Genomic DNA, 15725 nt, shown 5'->3' on the forward strand with positions numbered 1-15725 from the left:
GCTTTTCACAGTAACTTCATTGAAGCCTACTTGTGACAATAAGCGATTTTTAAGGGGCTGGTTTAGCTCACTGGGCTAAATCGCTGGCTTTTAAAGCAGACCAAGCAGGCCAGCAGCAAGGTTCGATTCCCGTACCAGCCTCCCCGGACAGGCACTGAATGTGGCGACTAGGGGCTTTTCACAGTAACTTCATTGAAGCCTACTCGTGACAATAAGCGATTTTCATTTTTTCATTTCATCAACTTGTCCTTCTATTCCTTTGTGCTTCATGTTTTTATCTAGTTTTTGCTTAAATGCATCTACAATATACACCTCAACAACCCCCCTGTGGCAGAAAGCTCCACATTCACACCACTCTCTGGGTAAAGTTTCTCTTGAATTCCTGAATGGGTTTATTTAAATTTTTTTTTTTTTTAAAGAGTACCCAATTCTTTTTTTCCAATTAAGGGCCAGTTTAGCATGGCCAATTCACCTACCCTGCACATTTTTTGGGTTGGGGGAGTGGGACCAATGTAGACACAGGGAGACTGTGCAAACTCCACATGGACAGTGACTTGGTGCCGGGATCAAACCCGGGTCCTCAGAACCGTGAGGCAGCAGTGCTAACCACTGCACCACTGAATGGGATTATGAGCAGCTATCTTATTTTTATGGCCCCTAGTTTTGGACTCTGCTTAAATAGGAACAGAACCGTCATGGGCTCCACTGACTAAATGGCCTCCTTCTGCATAAAATGTTTTGCTTGGGTTGCCATTGCTTCTTTTGACAGTCACCTTAATTCTGTGATATCTGGTTCTTGATCCTTTCACCCAGAGGAACAATAGCTCCCTATTTGCTCTAAACAAACCCCTCATGATTTTGAACACCTCCATCAAATCTTCTCAATCATCTTTTCACCAAGGAAACAGTCCCAAGTTCCTCAGCCTGAAACCTTTCTGCACTCTCTCTAAATGCTTCACATTGTTTCTAAAGTGCAGAGCCCAAATTTGGAAACAATACTCCAGTTGATGCTGAATCAGTTTTCTAATGCAGGTTTAATATAATCTCCTTTCCATTACATTATCAGGACATTCTCTAGAAAAGAGCCACAGCCTGTTCATGTCTTTACTGGTGGTTATAACCTCTGTTCTGGCATTGTCCCGATAAATCTTCCTTGCACCGGGGAGGGGGGGGGGGGGGGGGAATAGATTTAAGCTAATGGACTGGAAATTTTGAGGGTATTTGAGGGGAAAAAAATTAACCAGAGGATGGTTGGAATCTGGACCTCACTGAAAGAGTGGTGGGAGCAGAAATGTGCAACATTAAAAAAAAAATTTAGAGTACCCAATTAATTTTTTCCAATTAAGGGGCAATTTATCATGGCCAATCCACCTAGCCTTTGCATCTTTTGGGTTGTGGGGGCGAATGTGCAAACTCCAGTGACCCAAAGCCGGGATCGAACCTGGGACCTCAGCGCCGTGAGACTGCAGGACTAACCCACTGCGCCACCGTGCTGTTCCCCTCGCAACATTTAATAAGCATTTAGATGTGCACTTGAAACGCCATAGCATACGATGCTAGGGACTGAGTGCTGGAAAATGCTCACCTGACGAAGGAGCTGTGCTCCAAAAGCTGGTGACACCAAACAAACCTGTTGGACTTTAACTTGGTTTTGTAAGACTTCTTACTGTGCTCATTGAGTCCAAGTCCAACGATGGCATCTCCACATCACACACTGGAAAATGGAAATAGGATAGGTGCTTGATGAGTGGCACAGACTAGAGTCAAAGGGTCTCTATGACATATTTCCCTGTGCATCTATATATTTCTCAGTAAGTAGTCTTACTACACCAGGTTAAAGTCCAACATGTTTGTTTGAATCACTAGCTTTTGGAGCGCACCTTCTTCCTCAGGTGAATGTGCATCTATAATATGAAACCAGAAATGTTTGCAACTTCTCAAAGTTTGTTAAAACATTCAAGTTTAAACACAACTATATTCATTTCCCCATTTAACAGTTGGTTTTCCCACCAACAACTCCGTCCTCTGTTATCAGATACATAGTAAGAAGTCTTACAACACCAGGTTAAAGTTCAACAGGTTTGTTTCAAACACGAGCTTTCCGCAGCTCCTTCTTCAGATACATGCTACACGTTGAGTTTTTCAGAGGAGAAAGCGGGCGGTACACTCCGGGGATTGGGCAAGAGGGCCCATCGAGACAGGCCAATCGGAAGGTGTGTCAGGCATTGCGGGGCACGTGGACGATTTGGCAGCCAATGAGAGAGCCGGAGTTCCCCCCCCCCACCGGCCGGGGATCCGGAGGAAAGGCCGGTTGACAGGTGGGCGGTGCCTCGCGTGATTGACGGGTGGGGGCGGTGCCAGCACCTGATTGACGGGCGAGGGGCGTCTTCCTGTGGCTGACAGGTGGGGGCAGGACTTTCGTGTGACGGACGGGAAATCCGTGTGACTGAAGGGAGGGGCGGGGCTTTCGTGTGACGGACCGGTGGGGGCGGCGCCTTCGTGTGATTGACAGCTAGTCGGCTCGCGCGTGCGCCCTGCCTGAGCGAGGCGGGGGGAGGGTTAGTCGGTGCGGGGTACTGGCGCCATGGCAGCGCTGAGTCGGAGCAAGAGGAGGAGGAGGGCGGCGGCATCAGTAGCAGCGAAAGCGTGAGGGAGAAGAAGAAGAAGAAGAAGGAGCTGGAGAGAGAAAATAAAAAAGTGGGTGGGGGTGGGTTTGCCATCCATGGCCGGCATGGAAACACCCAGCCTCCCTCGCGATGTGAAGGTGAAATTGGCCGAGCTGGAACTGGAGCTGTCGGAAGGTGAGAGACTGTCCCTTCACCCCCCCCCCCCACGAAACCCCCACCCTTCCCCAGCACAGGCGGCACCCCGAGCGCGGGCACTGCAATCCGGAGCGCCGGCAGGAGAGGGGCGCAGTCTAACATTCCCTTCAGATGCCCTTGCAGTTTGCAAAGCATTGAATTCTGCTGCATGGGAGGATATAGGGGGGAGGAGGGGGGGGGGGGGGGGGTTGCAGGCAGCATCCCGAGCTGACAAGTTGCACTCTGCACCAGGCGAAGCAACAGCTTTTTAAATGCAAAAAAAAATTGCCGAAAAAAAATCAGCTGCCGATGGCTTGGAGTTTCCTGGCATGACATCTTGCGGGTGGGTTTCGGTGAACTGCTTGCTTCATTTGTGGGGAGGTGGGGGTGCTGCAAGAGACACTGGAACAAATGAGTCGGATCTTTTAATTTTTGGAGTCAAAACGTTTGCAGTCAGTCCTTTGAAGGCTGGCAGGGCTTGACAGGATTTTATCAATGGTCGTTTGCCGGTACAGAGTTGTTGAAAAAAGATTTCACTGTCAAAGCTTTTCATTTTGCACTCATCAGGACGTTATATTGCCATTATCGGTGACACTGATTTAAGTTATTTTTCAACCACCCATCCCCCTTTTTCTTGGATTTTGGTCTGCAAATGGTGACTTGGTTCTCTCCCTGATTATTGCTGACTTTTCTTTTGTACCGGCTGTTGTATGTTAACAGCATTTTACAAACCTAAAACTGAGTTGATAGTTAGATTTTCAATATGCTGATTTGAAGAAAAATCCATTCTCAATTTAGTAATAATTGTGCGGTAGTGCTGCATTCAGTCGAATCTCCTCTTAAAGCTCCAGAGTTGCATACATTTGCAAACTCTGGCTCAGACAATTGCCTCCACCTCTTCTCTTCCACCCCCCCCCCCCCCCCCCCCCATCTGCTGATGTGGTTTTTAACAGGTGATGTTTCTGAAAGATGTTCTATGAATCAAAACTCTTGCCAGTTGCGTTCTTGCTGTGTACGTGTGTGTAGAGCATAATAATAGACATCTGAAAGTAGTTGCAAGCCATTACTTCAGAACCCTAGGTTCTTCAGCAATGCTTTGAACCACCTCCCTCTGCCCCCCAATGGATTTACTGACTGCAAATAATTCCCCATGGTTTTAATTCCATCTGAATATTTTTGCGTTTTTATGTTGTGATTGCATTTGGTGTGTGTGACTGACGCTCTCATTGGAGTATTAATGGCTGCAGCTTTATTTAAGAATCTGCAATTGATGGTATCTGGAATTCCGGATGGATTACAAGGTGGTACAGTGGTTAGCACTACTACCTCAGCGCCAGGGACCCGGTTTCAATTCCAACCTTGGGGTCACATTCTGTGTTGAGTTTGCACTTTCTCCCTTTGCGTGGGTTTCCTCTGTGTGCTCAGGTTTTCTCCCACAACCCAAAGATGTGCAGGTTAGGTGGATTGGCTATGCTAAATTGCCCCTTAGTGTCTAAAAATGTGTAGGTTAGATTAAGTACTCTTTCAGAGGGTCAGTGCAGACTCAATGGGCCAACTAGCCTACTCCTTCCGCACTAGAGATTCTATGATATGTCACTGCTTTGTGATTTTTTTATGTGCTGCATTTTCTATTTTTGGCTTTTTCAAAAGTGTAGCTCAGAATTATTAACTTTTAAGAAGCTGAGGTAATTTACAGACACATTTGTATGTACTTGCTGATCAAATAGGATTTCCTGTTGATAGAATTTATTTTCCAAAGATGGCAGCAAAGCTGCCTGTGCCAGCTTACACAATCATACAGTCTTACCTTGCTTCTGATCTTGCATATGCCAAGCCTATGAGATGATAAGAAATGGGAGCATGTCCATGTGGAGTTTGCACATTCTCCCTGTGTCTGTGTGGGTTTCACCACCATAACCCAAAGATGTGCAGGTTAGGTTGATGAGCCACGCTAAATTGCACTTTAATTGGGGAAAAAAGAAATGGGTACTCTAAATTTAATTTTTAAATTTTAAAAAGGAATAAGTAATTAATCATTGAACCTGCTCCACCATTCACTAAGGGTAGATGCTGGGAGAGTCTGGGGCCAGTGGGAATAATCTCAGAGAAAGGCGTCGCCCAATTAAGACCTTAAGGAGAAGTTTCTTCTCTGAGGGTAGTGACTCTATGGAATTTGTTACAGCAGAGGGCTGTAGATGCTGGGTAGCTCAGTATGTTCAAGGCTGAGATAGACAGATTTTTAATCCATAAGGGAATCAAGGGTTATGGAGATAAGGCAGGAAGGTAGAGTTGAGGATTCAGTCACCATCTCATTGAATGGCGGAGCAGACATGATGGGCCGAACGGCCGACTTCTGTTCCTACGTCTCACGGTCATTATGGCTGATCTGATTGTAGCTTCAACCGTCATTTTTCTTCCTGCTGCTCTATAATCCTTAATCAAAATCTATTCAACTCCACTCTGAATATTTTCAATGACCACTACTCTCTATGGAAGGGAATTCCAAAGACCGGTGACCATCTGAAAGAAGAAATCTCTCTTCATTGCTGTCTTAAATGAGAGACATCATTTTCTGAATCTGTGCATCTACCCTGTCAAGCCCCCTCAGAATCTTAAAAGTCTCAATAAGATCACCTCTCATTCTTCTAAATACCAATATCTGCTCGACCTTTCCTCATCAGACAACCTAGGAAGGGCCAGTCACTTGCGAGAGGGAGCCATTTTCAGAATCAACTTTAACTGAATTTAAATTCAGCCGATTGCTGTAGTGGGATTTGAACCCATAGCCTCAGATCATTAGCTTGGGGTCTCTGGATTACTAGTCCAGTGGTTTAACCATTATATCGCCAACCTCCCTGAATGTGATGTCTTCTTGATGACTGTTCTCCCTGTGCGTAGACCAAAGGCAGACTGCGTCATTTTCAGTTCCTTTCTTTGTTTGCACCTGAGAAGACTTGTCTGGCAGCTGAAGCTATTAGTTCCTGAGCTTCGTTTCTGTTTTAGAGATGGCATTCAGCTCTTGCCTCAGGGTGCCTTGGCACAGACATGGCTAATGACAGGGTTGCGTTCACTCCCACGTTGTTCTGTGAATTGCTGTTGGCTTGCAAGTGGGAAACGGTGGGGGGATTGTGAGGGATTCTGTGTTAAGATTTTTGTGATGTGGAGATTTTTGTTGACAAGAAATATCCAGGGACAGGTTCTGTGGAATTAAATCAATTTGGAGCCCATGTGATTTGCTTGTTTCGAAGACTTGGGTAGGAAGGTTTTGAATCAATGGGACTTTGAAAGACTTGCAAAAGAAAACTGACATAAGAATTTGTTGAACTGTGGGGGTCTAGAGACCAGACAATAGAAGAAAAATGAAATCCAGTCATAAATCACTTGTGCACTGAAATTAATTGGGACGAAGTATTAGACTGGAGTTTCAACACTTCAGCACAAGCGCGACTGAAGAGCAGATGAACATAATCTAAAAATAACCTCTTTTAACAATGAAGCCTCTTTTTATTACTGTACTCTAAAGACAAGATGATGGTCCTGTGTTATATGTGGCTAGGCATGCCAAGGTTGCAAAAGATATGGCAATCTCACCATTCTGTATGATCCAGACGTTTCCCCAGTAGGAAACTGCAAACTGCTCCTCCCCCTCCGGTTCTCTGAGAGAGTGCTTACCCATGTGTCAGACTTTAAATGGTCTTAACCCTGCATTTGCACATTCAGACATTAATTTGCATAAATGGGAGTTCACTGTTGGGAATGGAGTATAACTCCTCTTCATCATTCAAATGACCCCCCACCCCCCCAACACCAGTGCTAAACATATATCTTTCCTCATCACATAACAAAGAGCTATTCTGCGTCCAAGAATGCCGGAAGCAGCATTTTAAGAACTGCTTTCAGGTCAGATGTCTACGGGGGCTGCAAAGTCTTTGGAATCACGATTCACTCCAAGATAAGGAATTTGCTAATTGGGAAATATTGAACTTTTGCTGCACATCTGAAGCCATGTTGAAGAGTAGATGTTTTATAAACAGTTTCTGCGTTTTCTCAATGACATGTTGAGAATCATAGAACATAGAAAAATACAGCACAGAACAGACCCTTCGGCCCATGATGTTGTGCCGAACTTTTGTCCCAGATTAAGAACAAATGAATCTACAACCCATCATTCTACCGTAATCCATGTACCTATCCAATACCGCTTGAAGGTCCCTAATGTTTCCGACTCAACTACTTCCACAGGCAGTGCATTTCATGCCCCCACGACTCTCTGGGTAAAGAACCCACCTCTGACATCCCCCCCCCCCCCCCCCCCCCCTCCTCGCCCCCCTATATCTTCCACCATTCATCTTCAATTTATGTCCCCTTGTAATGGTTTGTTCTACCCGGGGGAAAAGGTCTCTGACTGTCGACTCTATCTATTCCCCTGATCATCTTATCAACCTCTATCAAGTCTCCCCTCATCCTTCTCCGTTCTAATGAGAAAAGGCCTAGCATCCTCAACCTTTCCTCTTAAGACCTACCCTTTTTCCAGGCAACGTCCTGGTAAATCTCCTTTGCACCGTTTCCAAAGCTTCCACATCCTTCCTAAAATGAGGCGACCAGAACTGCGCACAGTACTCCAAATGTGGCCGTACCAAGGTTTTGTACAGCTACCTCATCACCTCACGGCTCTTAAATTCAATCCCCCTGCTATGAACGCAAGCACACCATACGCCTTCTTCACAGCTCTACCCACTTGAGTGGCAGCTTTCAAAGATCTATGAACATAGACCCCAAGATCTCTCTGCTCCACCACATTGCCAAGAACCTTACCGTTAACCCTGTATTCCGCATTCATATTTGTCCTTCCAAAATGGACAACCTCACACTTTTCAGGGTTAAACTCCACCTGTCACTTCTCAGCCCAGCTCTGCGTCCTGTCTATGTCTCTTTGCAGCCGACAACAGCCCTCCTCACTATCCACAACTCCACCAATCTTTGTATCGTCTGCAAATTTACTGACCCACCCTTCAACTTCCTCATCCAAGACATTGATGAAAATCACAAACTGCAGAGGACCCAGAACTGATCTCTGCGGTACGCCACTGGTAACTGGGCTCCAGGCTGAATGTTTGCCATCCACCACCACTCTCTGACTTCTATCGGTTAGCCAGTTAGTTATCCAACTGGCCAAATTTCCCACTATCCCATGCCTCCTTACTTTCTGCATAAGCCTACCATGGGGAACCTTATCAAATGCCTTACTAAAATCCATGTACACTACATCCACTGATTTACCTTCATCCATGTGCTTGGTCATTTCCTCAAAGAATTCAATAAGACTGTCTGAGGCAAGATCTATCACTCACAAATCCGTGCTGACTATCCCTAATCAAGCAGTGTCTTTCCATATGCTCAGAAATCCTATCCCTCAGTACCCTTTCCATTACTTTGCCTAGCACCGAAGCGAGACTAACTGGCCTGTAATTCCTAGGGTTATCCCTATTCCCTTTTTTGAACAGGGGCACGACATTCGCCACTCTCCAATCCACTGATACCACCCCTGTTGACAGTGAGGGCGAAAAGATAATTGCCAACGGCTCTGCAATTTCATCTCTTGCTTCCCATAGAATCCATGGATATATCCCGGGGGACTTGTCAATCCTCACGTTTTTCAAAATGCCCAACACATCTTCCTTCCTAACAAGTATCTCCTTGAGCTTACCAGTCTGTTTCACACTGTCCTCCAACAATATGGCCCCTCTCATTCGTAAATACTGAAGAAAAGTACTCGTTCAAGACCTCTCCTATCTCTTCAGACTCAGTACACAATCTCCCAGTACTGTCCTTGATTGGACCTACCCTCGCTTTAGTCATTCTCACATATGTGTAAAAGGCCTTGGGGTTTTCCTTGATCCTACTCGCCAAAGATTTTTCATGCCCTCTCTTAGCTCTCCTAATCCCTTTCTTCAGTTCCCTCCTGGCTATCTTATATCCCTCCAGCGTCCTGTCTGAACCTTGTTTCCTCAGCCTTACATAAATCTCCTTCTTCCTCTTAACAAGACATTCAACCTCTCTTGTCAACCATGGTTCCCTCACTCGACCATCTCTTCCCTGCCTGACAGGGACACACATATCAAGGACATGTTGTATCTGTTCCTTGAACAAGTTCCAAATTTCACTGGTGTCCTTCCTTGACAGCCTATATTCCCAATTTATGCACTTCAGTTCTTGTCTGATAGCATCGTATTTACCCTTCTCCCAATTGTAAACCTTGCCCTGTTGCACGCACCTATCCCTCCCCATTACTAAAGTGAAAGTCACAGAATTGTGGTCACTATCTCCAAAATACTCCCCCACTAACAAATGTACGGGGAGGGGCAGTGGGGGTGAATACACTGATTATTAAAACAGTTCACAATGCATTTCTACAAAAAAACAAATGTTACAAGTACTAAACTTTGCACTGGAGAGACCAGATACCCACGTCTCTGTATCAAAGGAAGGGGGTTGGTGGGGAGAGCGGGGAAAGGAGGGTGGTGGGGAGGGAGGGAGTCGGAGTGTTGGTGAAGAGCACTGCCTGAACTATCTATGGAGGCAGAAAAACAAAAGAACCTTCAGTTATGATGTGCCAGATTCCAGGAGCCCCTGAGGGGGTAAGGGGCGACACAGTGTCAGGCACGAGTGATACCCGCACCTCGCTACAGAGCGTCTTGTGCACCCTGCGCTCCTGACAGTGGGCGGCTGACAGCCTTCGGACAGTCACCCTCCGGGTCCGAATTGCCTCAAATATTTTGAATACGTAGAGCCACCTTCTGAGAGGTTTCTTTTCAAGGGGATTGAGATCTCTTTTGAGAAATCTACAGTTAAGTTGCGTAAATGTGTTTAGTGTCAGTGCCCAGTGCCCTGTTCTGACATTAAACAGAAAATTATTTTGTTTGTATGAAGCTAAATGTTGTACGTAGCAGATCTACACCCACAAACTCTCGAGTGTAGATGGATCCGTGAGCTTATTGGGAGAGACAGAAATGTGGCTTCAAAAGTTTTCGAAAGGGTGAATTTGCTGCATTGACTGAAGCGTATGAGCCACCCGAGTGCTAGTGTAGGTCCCGGTATGTATTGAATTAACTTCTCTCAACCTAGACATTGACACAATGTGGTAAATATCTCTATTGTTTGTTGTAGTGCCTCTGGGTGAGTGAGGGGAAAATTGGCCACAGAGTCGTCACTGTAAAAGAGTTCACTCCCACACATATATAACCTCAGTCTAAATGGGCTCATTTGTAGCTTGAGGGGAAAAATCCTGTGTCGGCATTTGCTTTTCACAGTTGAATATATTGAAAAGTAAACTTAACGCACTCCAAAGCAGTGATCCTGTGCTCATTGAAATTGTGTTTAAAATCACGGGAAATAATTGATTGGCATCATGGGTGGAATTGACCCGCCTAGGATTGTAAGAAACTTGTGTGCAAGCCAAGTTCATTCTTCTCCAAGTAGATGTGATCTAGATTGACCAACCTGCTTCTGTTTTTATAATGAAATTGATTACATGTTGGTGTTTTATACTTCCTTTCTGAAAAGTAGATTAAAGGGCTGGTTATTTCAGTTGCAAGTTATGCCATAACATTTTTGAGGAAATAAAATAGAGTATTTATTTAATTTATTGTTGAAGGGCGCATTCCCGGCAAGGTGTTGGCCTTGAGGTAGCACACTCCGCTTTGGATCAGAAGTTTGTGGATTCAAGCCTCATTTAGAGATTTGAACACAAAAGCTAGGATGCATTGCAGAGTACCACTGCGCTGTTGGAAGTCCTGCTGGCCAAGGAATTAGCTGCTTGTGTAGATTTTGAAGCACATTAGTTCCAGCAACAGATATTCAATAATAAGCTCAAGAAAACAGGGCATTAATTTTGTTCCTTATTGCAACTTGTGTGTAATTTGTGATGTGTTTCCCACAGAATCCAGCTGTGGAAATGTGTCTTTGTATTGACTACTGCGGCCTCTTGTGATATAACTGTAATTTCTTTCTCCTGAAGAAGGCATTAAGCCACAGTAAAGCCTTCATGAAAACAAATGTTGCTCTTATTCTGAATGAGGTAGAGGTTCGCGATCAGATATTTCAATCTCCAGTTTTTCCCTGAGTAGTTGTATTCAGTCGGTGATCGTCCCGTGATCCCAAAGGGCCAGAATCATATGTTTATCTATATATTTAGCTTGCAGTTTCTGTTTGGAAGCAGATCTTTGTACAGCGTCTTTTTGTTAAAAAAAAGTTAGAATAATAGCACTAACTAGTTTTAATGGCTATTTGTTTCACACCTCTGACTTAATATGCATTTAAATTTTCTTCTAATCTTGTTTAAGGTTTGAATGCCTTTTTGTGATTCTCATGTTTTCCAGTCATGCTTTAGGACAGGTTAGCAACTGACTGTGGCATCATCCATCCTGTCAAAATTCGTCAAAAAAACCCAACTTTTTGTGTATTTTCGTTCTGAGGGGTGAAAAGGTTTTTGAATGAAGCCGCATTTCGGCGCCTGCATATAATTCATCCCAACGTCTAAAATAAAGGCAAAATACAGTGGGTCCAGGAAATCTGGAAAAAAAATTCAGCCAAGTCTGGCAGCATCTGTGGAGAAAGAAACAAAACAAATGTTTTGAGTTTAATAATGACTCTTTAGCACTGGGACTGCGGCGCTGAGGACCCGGGTTTGAATCCCGGCCCTGGGGCACTGTCCGTGTAGAGTTTGCACATTCTCCCTATGTCTGCGTGGGTTTCACCCCCACTGCCCAAGGATATGCAGGTTAGGTGGATTGGCCATGCTAAATTGCCCCTTAATTGGGAAAAAAAATAATTGGGTACTATAAATTTATTTTAAAAAATAATGACTCAAGTTCTGAATAAGAGTCCTATTCGACTGACCGTTCACTCTACTATCTGCCTCCACAGACGCTGCTAGACTTGCTGAGATTTTCCAGCAATTTCTGTTTTTACCTCCATGTTTTGACTGTTTACATAATTTGCAATGTCAAACTTATTTGTTATTTCCCCATTCCCTTGAAACTTCTGTAAACTGTAACCATGTAATTCAATAATTTGATTGCTGATTCAAAGAATTCCTTTAGATTGAGGCATTGTGTATTACTTGAAAATCCTTGATGAGTATTCTATTGGATGAACATTTAATTGCACCCTGAAAACATTTCCTATGTTCCTTTATTGCTGATGTTAGACAGGCAGACATAACTCCTTGATTTGTATCTTGGTTATTGTTTCAATGTTGACATTATACGTTTGTAAATTCCCTTACATTAACTAAAGCTCTCTGCTATTCCCCCATTCATTTACTTGAACGTTCTGCTTTCTTCCAACTAGTCTAGGTGCCCTGTAACCATTTAATGCATTGAATTTCTCAATGTTTGGCTGACATCATGTATATTGGGTCCTAAGCCAAGTAGGTCCATTGTACCATTTAAAAAAATATATTTTTTATTCTCCTTTTTCACATTTCTCCCTAATCTACACCCACCAACAATAAACAATAATCGGGAGCAAAAATGTCAATCCCCATATCAATAACAACGACCCCATCCTCCCACCAAACCCCAAACATTAACCCGCATGTTGACACAAATAAATGACGAAAAGGAATTAGGGATGACCCATAGTCGCCATTAAGACACGCAGCCCCCCTCCTCCCAACCCTCCCACCCATCACCCCCAGCTAATGTTCAATGTTATCCAATTCTTGAAAGTGCATAATGAATAATGCCTATGAATTGTCGAACCCCTCCATCCTTCCCATCAGTTCAAACTTAACCTTCTCAAGAGTCAAGAATTCCATCAGGTCCCCCTGCCACGGCACAGGGTGGAGAGGTTGCTCTCCAACCTATCAGGATCTGCCTTCGGGCGATCAACGAGGCAAAGGCTACAACCTTCTGCCTCCGCACCCGTTTCCAACTCTGGCTGGTCTGACACCCTGAATATGGCCTCCCGGGGGCCCGGGTCCAGTTTCACGTGCACCACTTTAGAAATTACCCTAAAAACCTCCTTCCAGTAACCCTCCAGCTTTGGACAGGACCAAAACATATGAACGTGATTAGCGGGCCCTCCCTGCAACGTTCACACACATCTTCTACTCCTTCAAAGAATCGGCTTATCCTTGCTCTCATGAGGTGTGCTCTGTATACCACCTTCAGCTGTATCAGCCCCAACCTCGCGCACAAGGTGGAGGCATTCACTTTCCTGAGCACCTCACACCAGACCCCCTCCTCTCTAACCTCTCCCAACTCTTCCACCCACTTTGCTTTAATCCCTTCCAGTGGTGCCTTCTCCTGTTCCAAAATAGCTCCGTAAACTGCCGACACTAGTGCCCCTGTTGTCAGCACCTCCTCCTGCAATGTGGAGGCTGGCTCCACAGGGAAGCTGTGTATCTCCTTTCTGGCAAAATCTCGAACCTGCATGTATCTAAACATTTGCCCCTGCTCCAGCCCATACTTTGCTTCCAGCTCCTTCAATCCTGCAAACCGACCTCTAAGAAACAAATCTTTTCGTGTCTTAATCCCCTTCTCCTCCCATTTCCGAAAATTTTCATCCCACTTCCCTGGCTCAAACCTGTGCTTCCCTCGAATCGCCATTTCCTTTGACCTTGCCCCCAACCCGAAGTGTTGGCGAACTGCCTCCAAATTCTCAACAAAGCTATTATTACTGGACTCCCTGAGTATTTCCCCAGGGCCATCGGGAGCGGCGCTGTTGCGAGCGCCTTCAATTCTGACCCCCTACCCAAACTCTCCTCCATTCTGACCCACTGGGAATCAACCCCTCCGACCCAGCTCCGCACCTTCTCCACATTTGCCGTCCAGTAGTAGTACATCAGGTTCGGAAGACCCAGACCCCCTGCCTGCCTTCCCCTCTGTAGCAGCACCTTTCTCACTCTGGCCACCTTCCCATCCCATATGAACGAAGTAATCCTTCCCGGTCCAGAATTTTTTATAGCTTTCTTCCATAAAGAATGAATTTAACACACTGCTTTGATACATTAATTTTACTTATGATTCCCGTAAAGGATTTATGTGGCCTTGGAAAAACAATTGTGACACTGAAACTGTCTTTTATATCTCTTGGTGCTGTGACATTCTGACTTAACATGATATCACTTTTCGTTCTTTTCAGCTCGCTTTTGTGATCACCAGTTTCTGTTCTTTTTGCTTCCTTCTGTTATTAATTTGAGCAATGGATGAAGGTCTACTCTTTGCCTGTCTGTAAATGGTCCAAAGGTAATAGGTTTAGACAGCCTCATTGTGGCTTTCACAACATCATTTGCCCACAAATAGCAGTAATAGGCATGGAAGAGGTAATTTCATTTTGCTATTGCAAGGTTTGCAGGTGTTAAAGTGTCTTGTATTGGTACAGAACAGACTAATGAAATGGCACAGTCGCAAATTCTCTGACCTGCCTTCTTGTGTTACAGAGCTCAAAAATCCAAATGATTGTTTTTACTCAGATTTTTTTTTTTCTCTTGCGTGTATTTGCCTGTTTGAAGAGCTCTTGCTATGTCTCTTCCCTGGCAAGGAGAATGGATCCAACAGTGGTACTCCAGACATCTGCCAATGCTGCTCCTGGTTCAACTGCTAAAATGCTCAACAATTCTGACTCAGCTCTGTAACTGCTCTCGATATTTTTGATCTTTCAAAAAAATTTATGCTTTGTGCCTCAGTGACTTAGACTTGATTACAAAGTGAAGTGCTGTTTCCACTTGGTGCTCCAACAAAGTGAGACTAAATTAATTCCTTACGTGATGAAATTGAGAGCTTAGGAGTTTTAAAAAAATTCATTTACGGGATGTGGGTGTCGCTGGTTAGGCCAGCATTTATTGTCCATCCCTAGTTGCCCTTCAGAAGGTGGTGGTGAGTTGCCTTCTTGAACCGTGGCAGTCCTTGAGGTGCAGGTACACCCACTGTGTTGTTAGGGAGGTTGTTGCCCCAGCGACAGTGAAGGAGCGGTGATCTATTTCCAAGTTAGGGTGGTGAGTGACTGCTTGTAGGGTTAGATTTGTGGACTTCATGGCAGCAAATTGCCTTGGTACATCCTCAAGTCATGAAAGATGCTATATAAATGCAAGTTTTTTTTTCTGTTTTTCTCTATCAGCCAGCATGTTTCAGCTGTGATGCAGAAATAAAAACAAGAGTGACAGTGTGTAGTCTGGGTTTAATGGTGGCATGTAGATGTGGGTGTTGGAGTATGGTGTGTGTATAGCATGCATTTGCATGTATAGGGCTGCAGTCAAGTATAACTATAGCACATGATGTGATTATTTTTAATCTGTACTAACCACAACAATCTTGCAGATGTGTAGCAGGAGCCTCGTGTTGCAAAATCAGTCGAAGTTTGTGACCCGAGGTTTTGGTTTAGATTTTTTGAGATAGAAGTGGAGATGCGGAAAGCCCAATTTCAGATTTCAGTGCAACAAGCAGTGAATCATAAATTGTTATCTTGGCAAGAAATATTGGAACCAAAGAGCTGTGATGCATCAACCAAGATACCCTTAAACCACCGTTCTTCATTTATTCAATTTTTTTTAACTCCAATCATTTTCTGCTTTCTTCTCCTCCTCCCCCACCACCCCAACCCACCAGTTTTTTTCTTCTCCACTAATGGCATTGACTCGTGACTGGGTGTGCAGTAGAAACCCTTTGTTGCTCTTCTCAAATGGCCAGAACAGCAATAGTTTCAGTTTGTTTGGCAGGGGGAGGTATCAATGCAAGTCAGCATCAATTGAAGGTGAACCCTGAGACAAGCTCAGATGCATTCCCCACCCCCTTTTTATTATTTCATGGGGTTTGGGTGTCACTGGCAAGCCAGCATTTGTTGCCCATACCTACAGTGCTTAGCATTGCTGCTTCACAGCGCCAGGGTTTCAGGTTCGATTCCCGGCTTGGGTCACTGTCT

The 15725-nt window shown here is 44.6% G+C and overlaps 1 protein-coding gene across 2 annotated transcripts in view; it reads left to right on the forward strand.

The window, feature by feature from the left end:
• The first annotated feature begins 2551 nt into the window (after positions 1 to 2551).
• The window catches only part of LOC119959312 (disco-interacting protein 2 homolog A-like), a 304446-nt gene continuing 291272 nt past the window's right edge, over positions 2552 to 15725 (forward strand). For both annotated transcript variants that reach the window (XM_038787623.1, XM_038787632.1), the window contains exon 1: positions 2552 to 2801. In XM_038787623.1, the coding sequence (XP_038643551.1) occupies positions 2723 to 2801 (79 nt within the window). In that variant the 5' untranslated portion in view covers positions 2552 to 2722. The remainder of the gene's footprint in view (positions 2802 to 15725) is intronic.

The sequence above is a fragment of the Scyliorhinus canicula genome, chromosome 2, assembly GCF_902713615.1.
Source record: "Scyliorhinus canicula chromosome 2, sScyCan1.1, whole genome shotgun sequence".
NCBI lineage: Eukaryota > Metazoa > Chordata > Chondrichthyes > Carcharhiniformes > Scyliorhinidae > Scyliorhinus > Scyliorhinus canicula.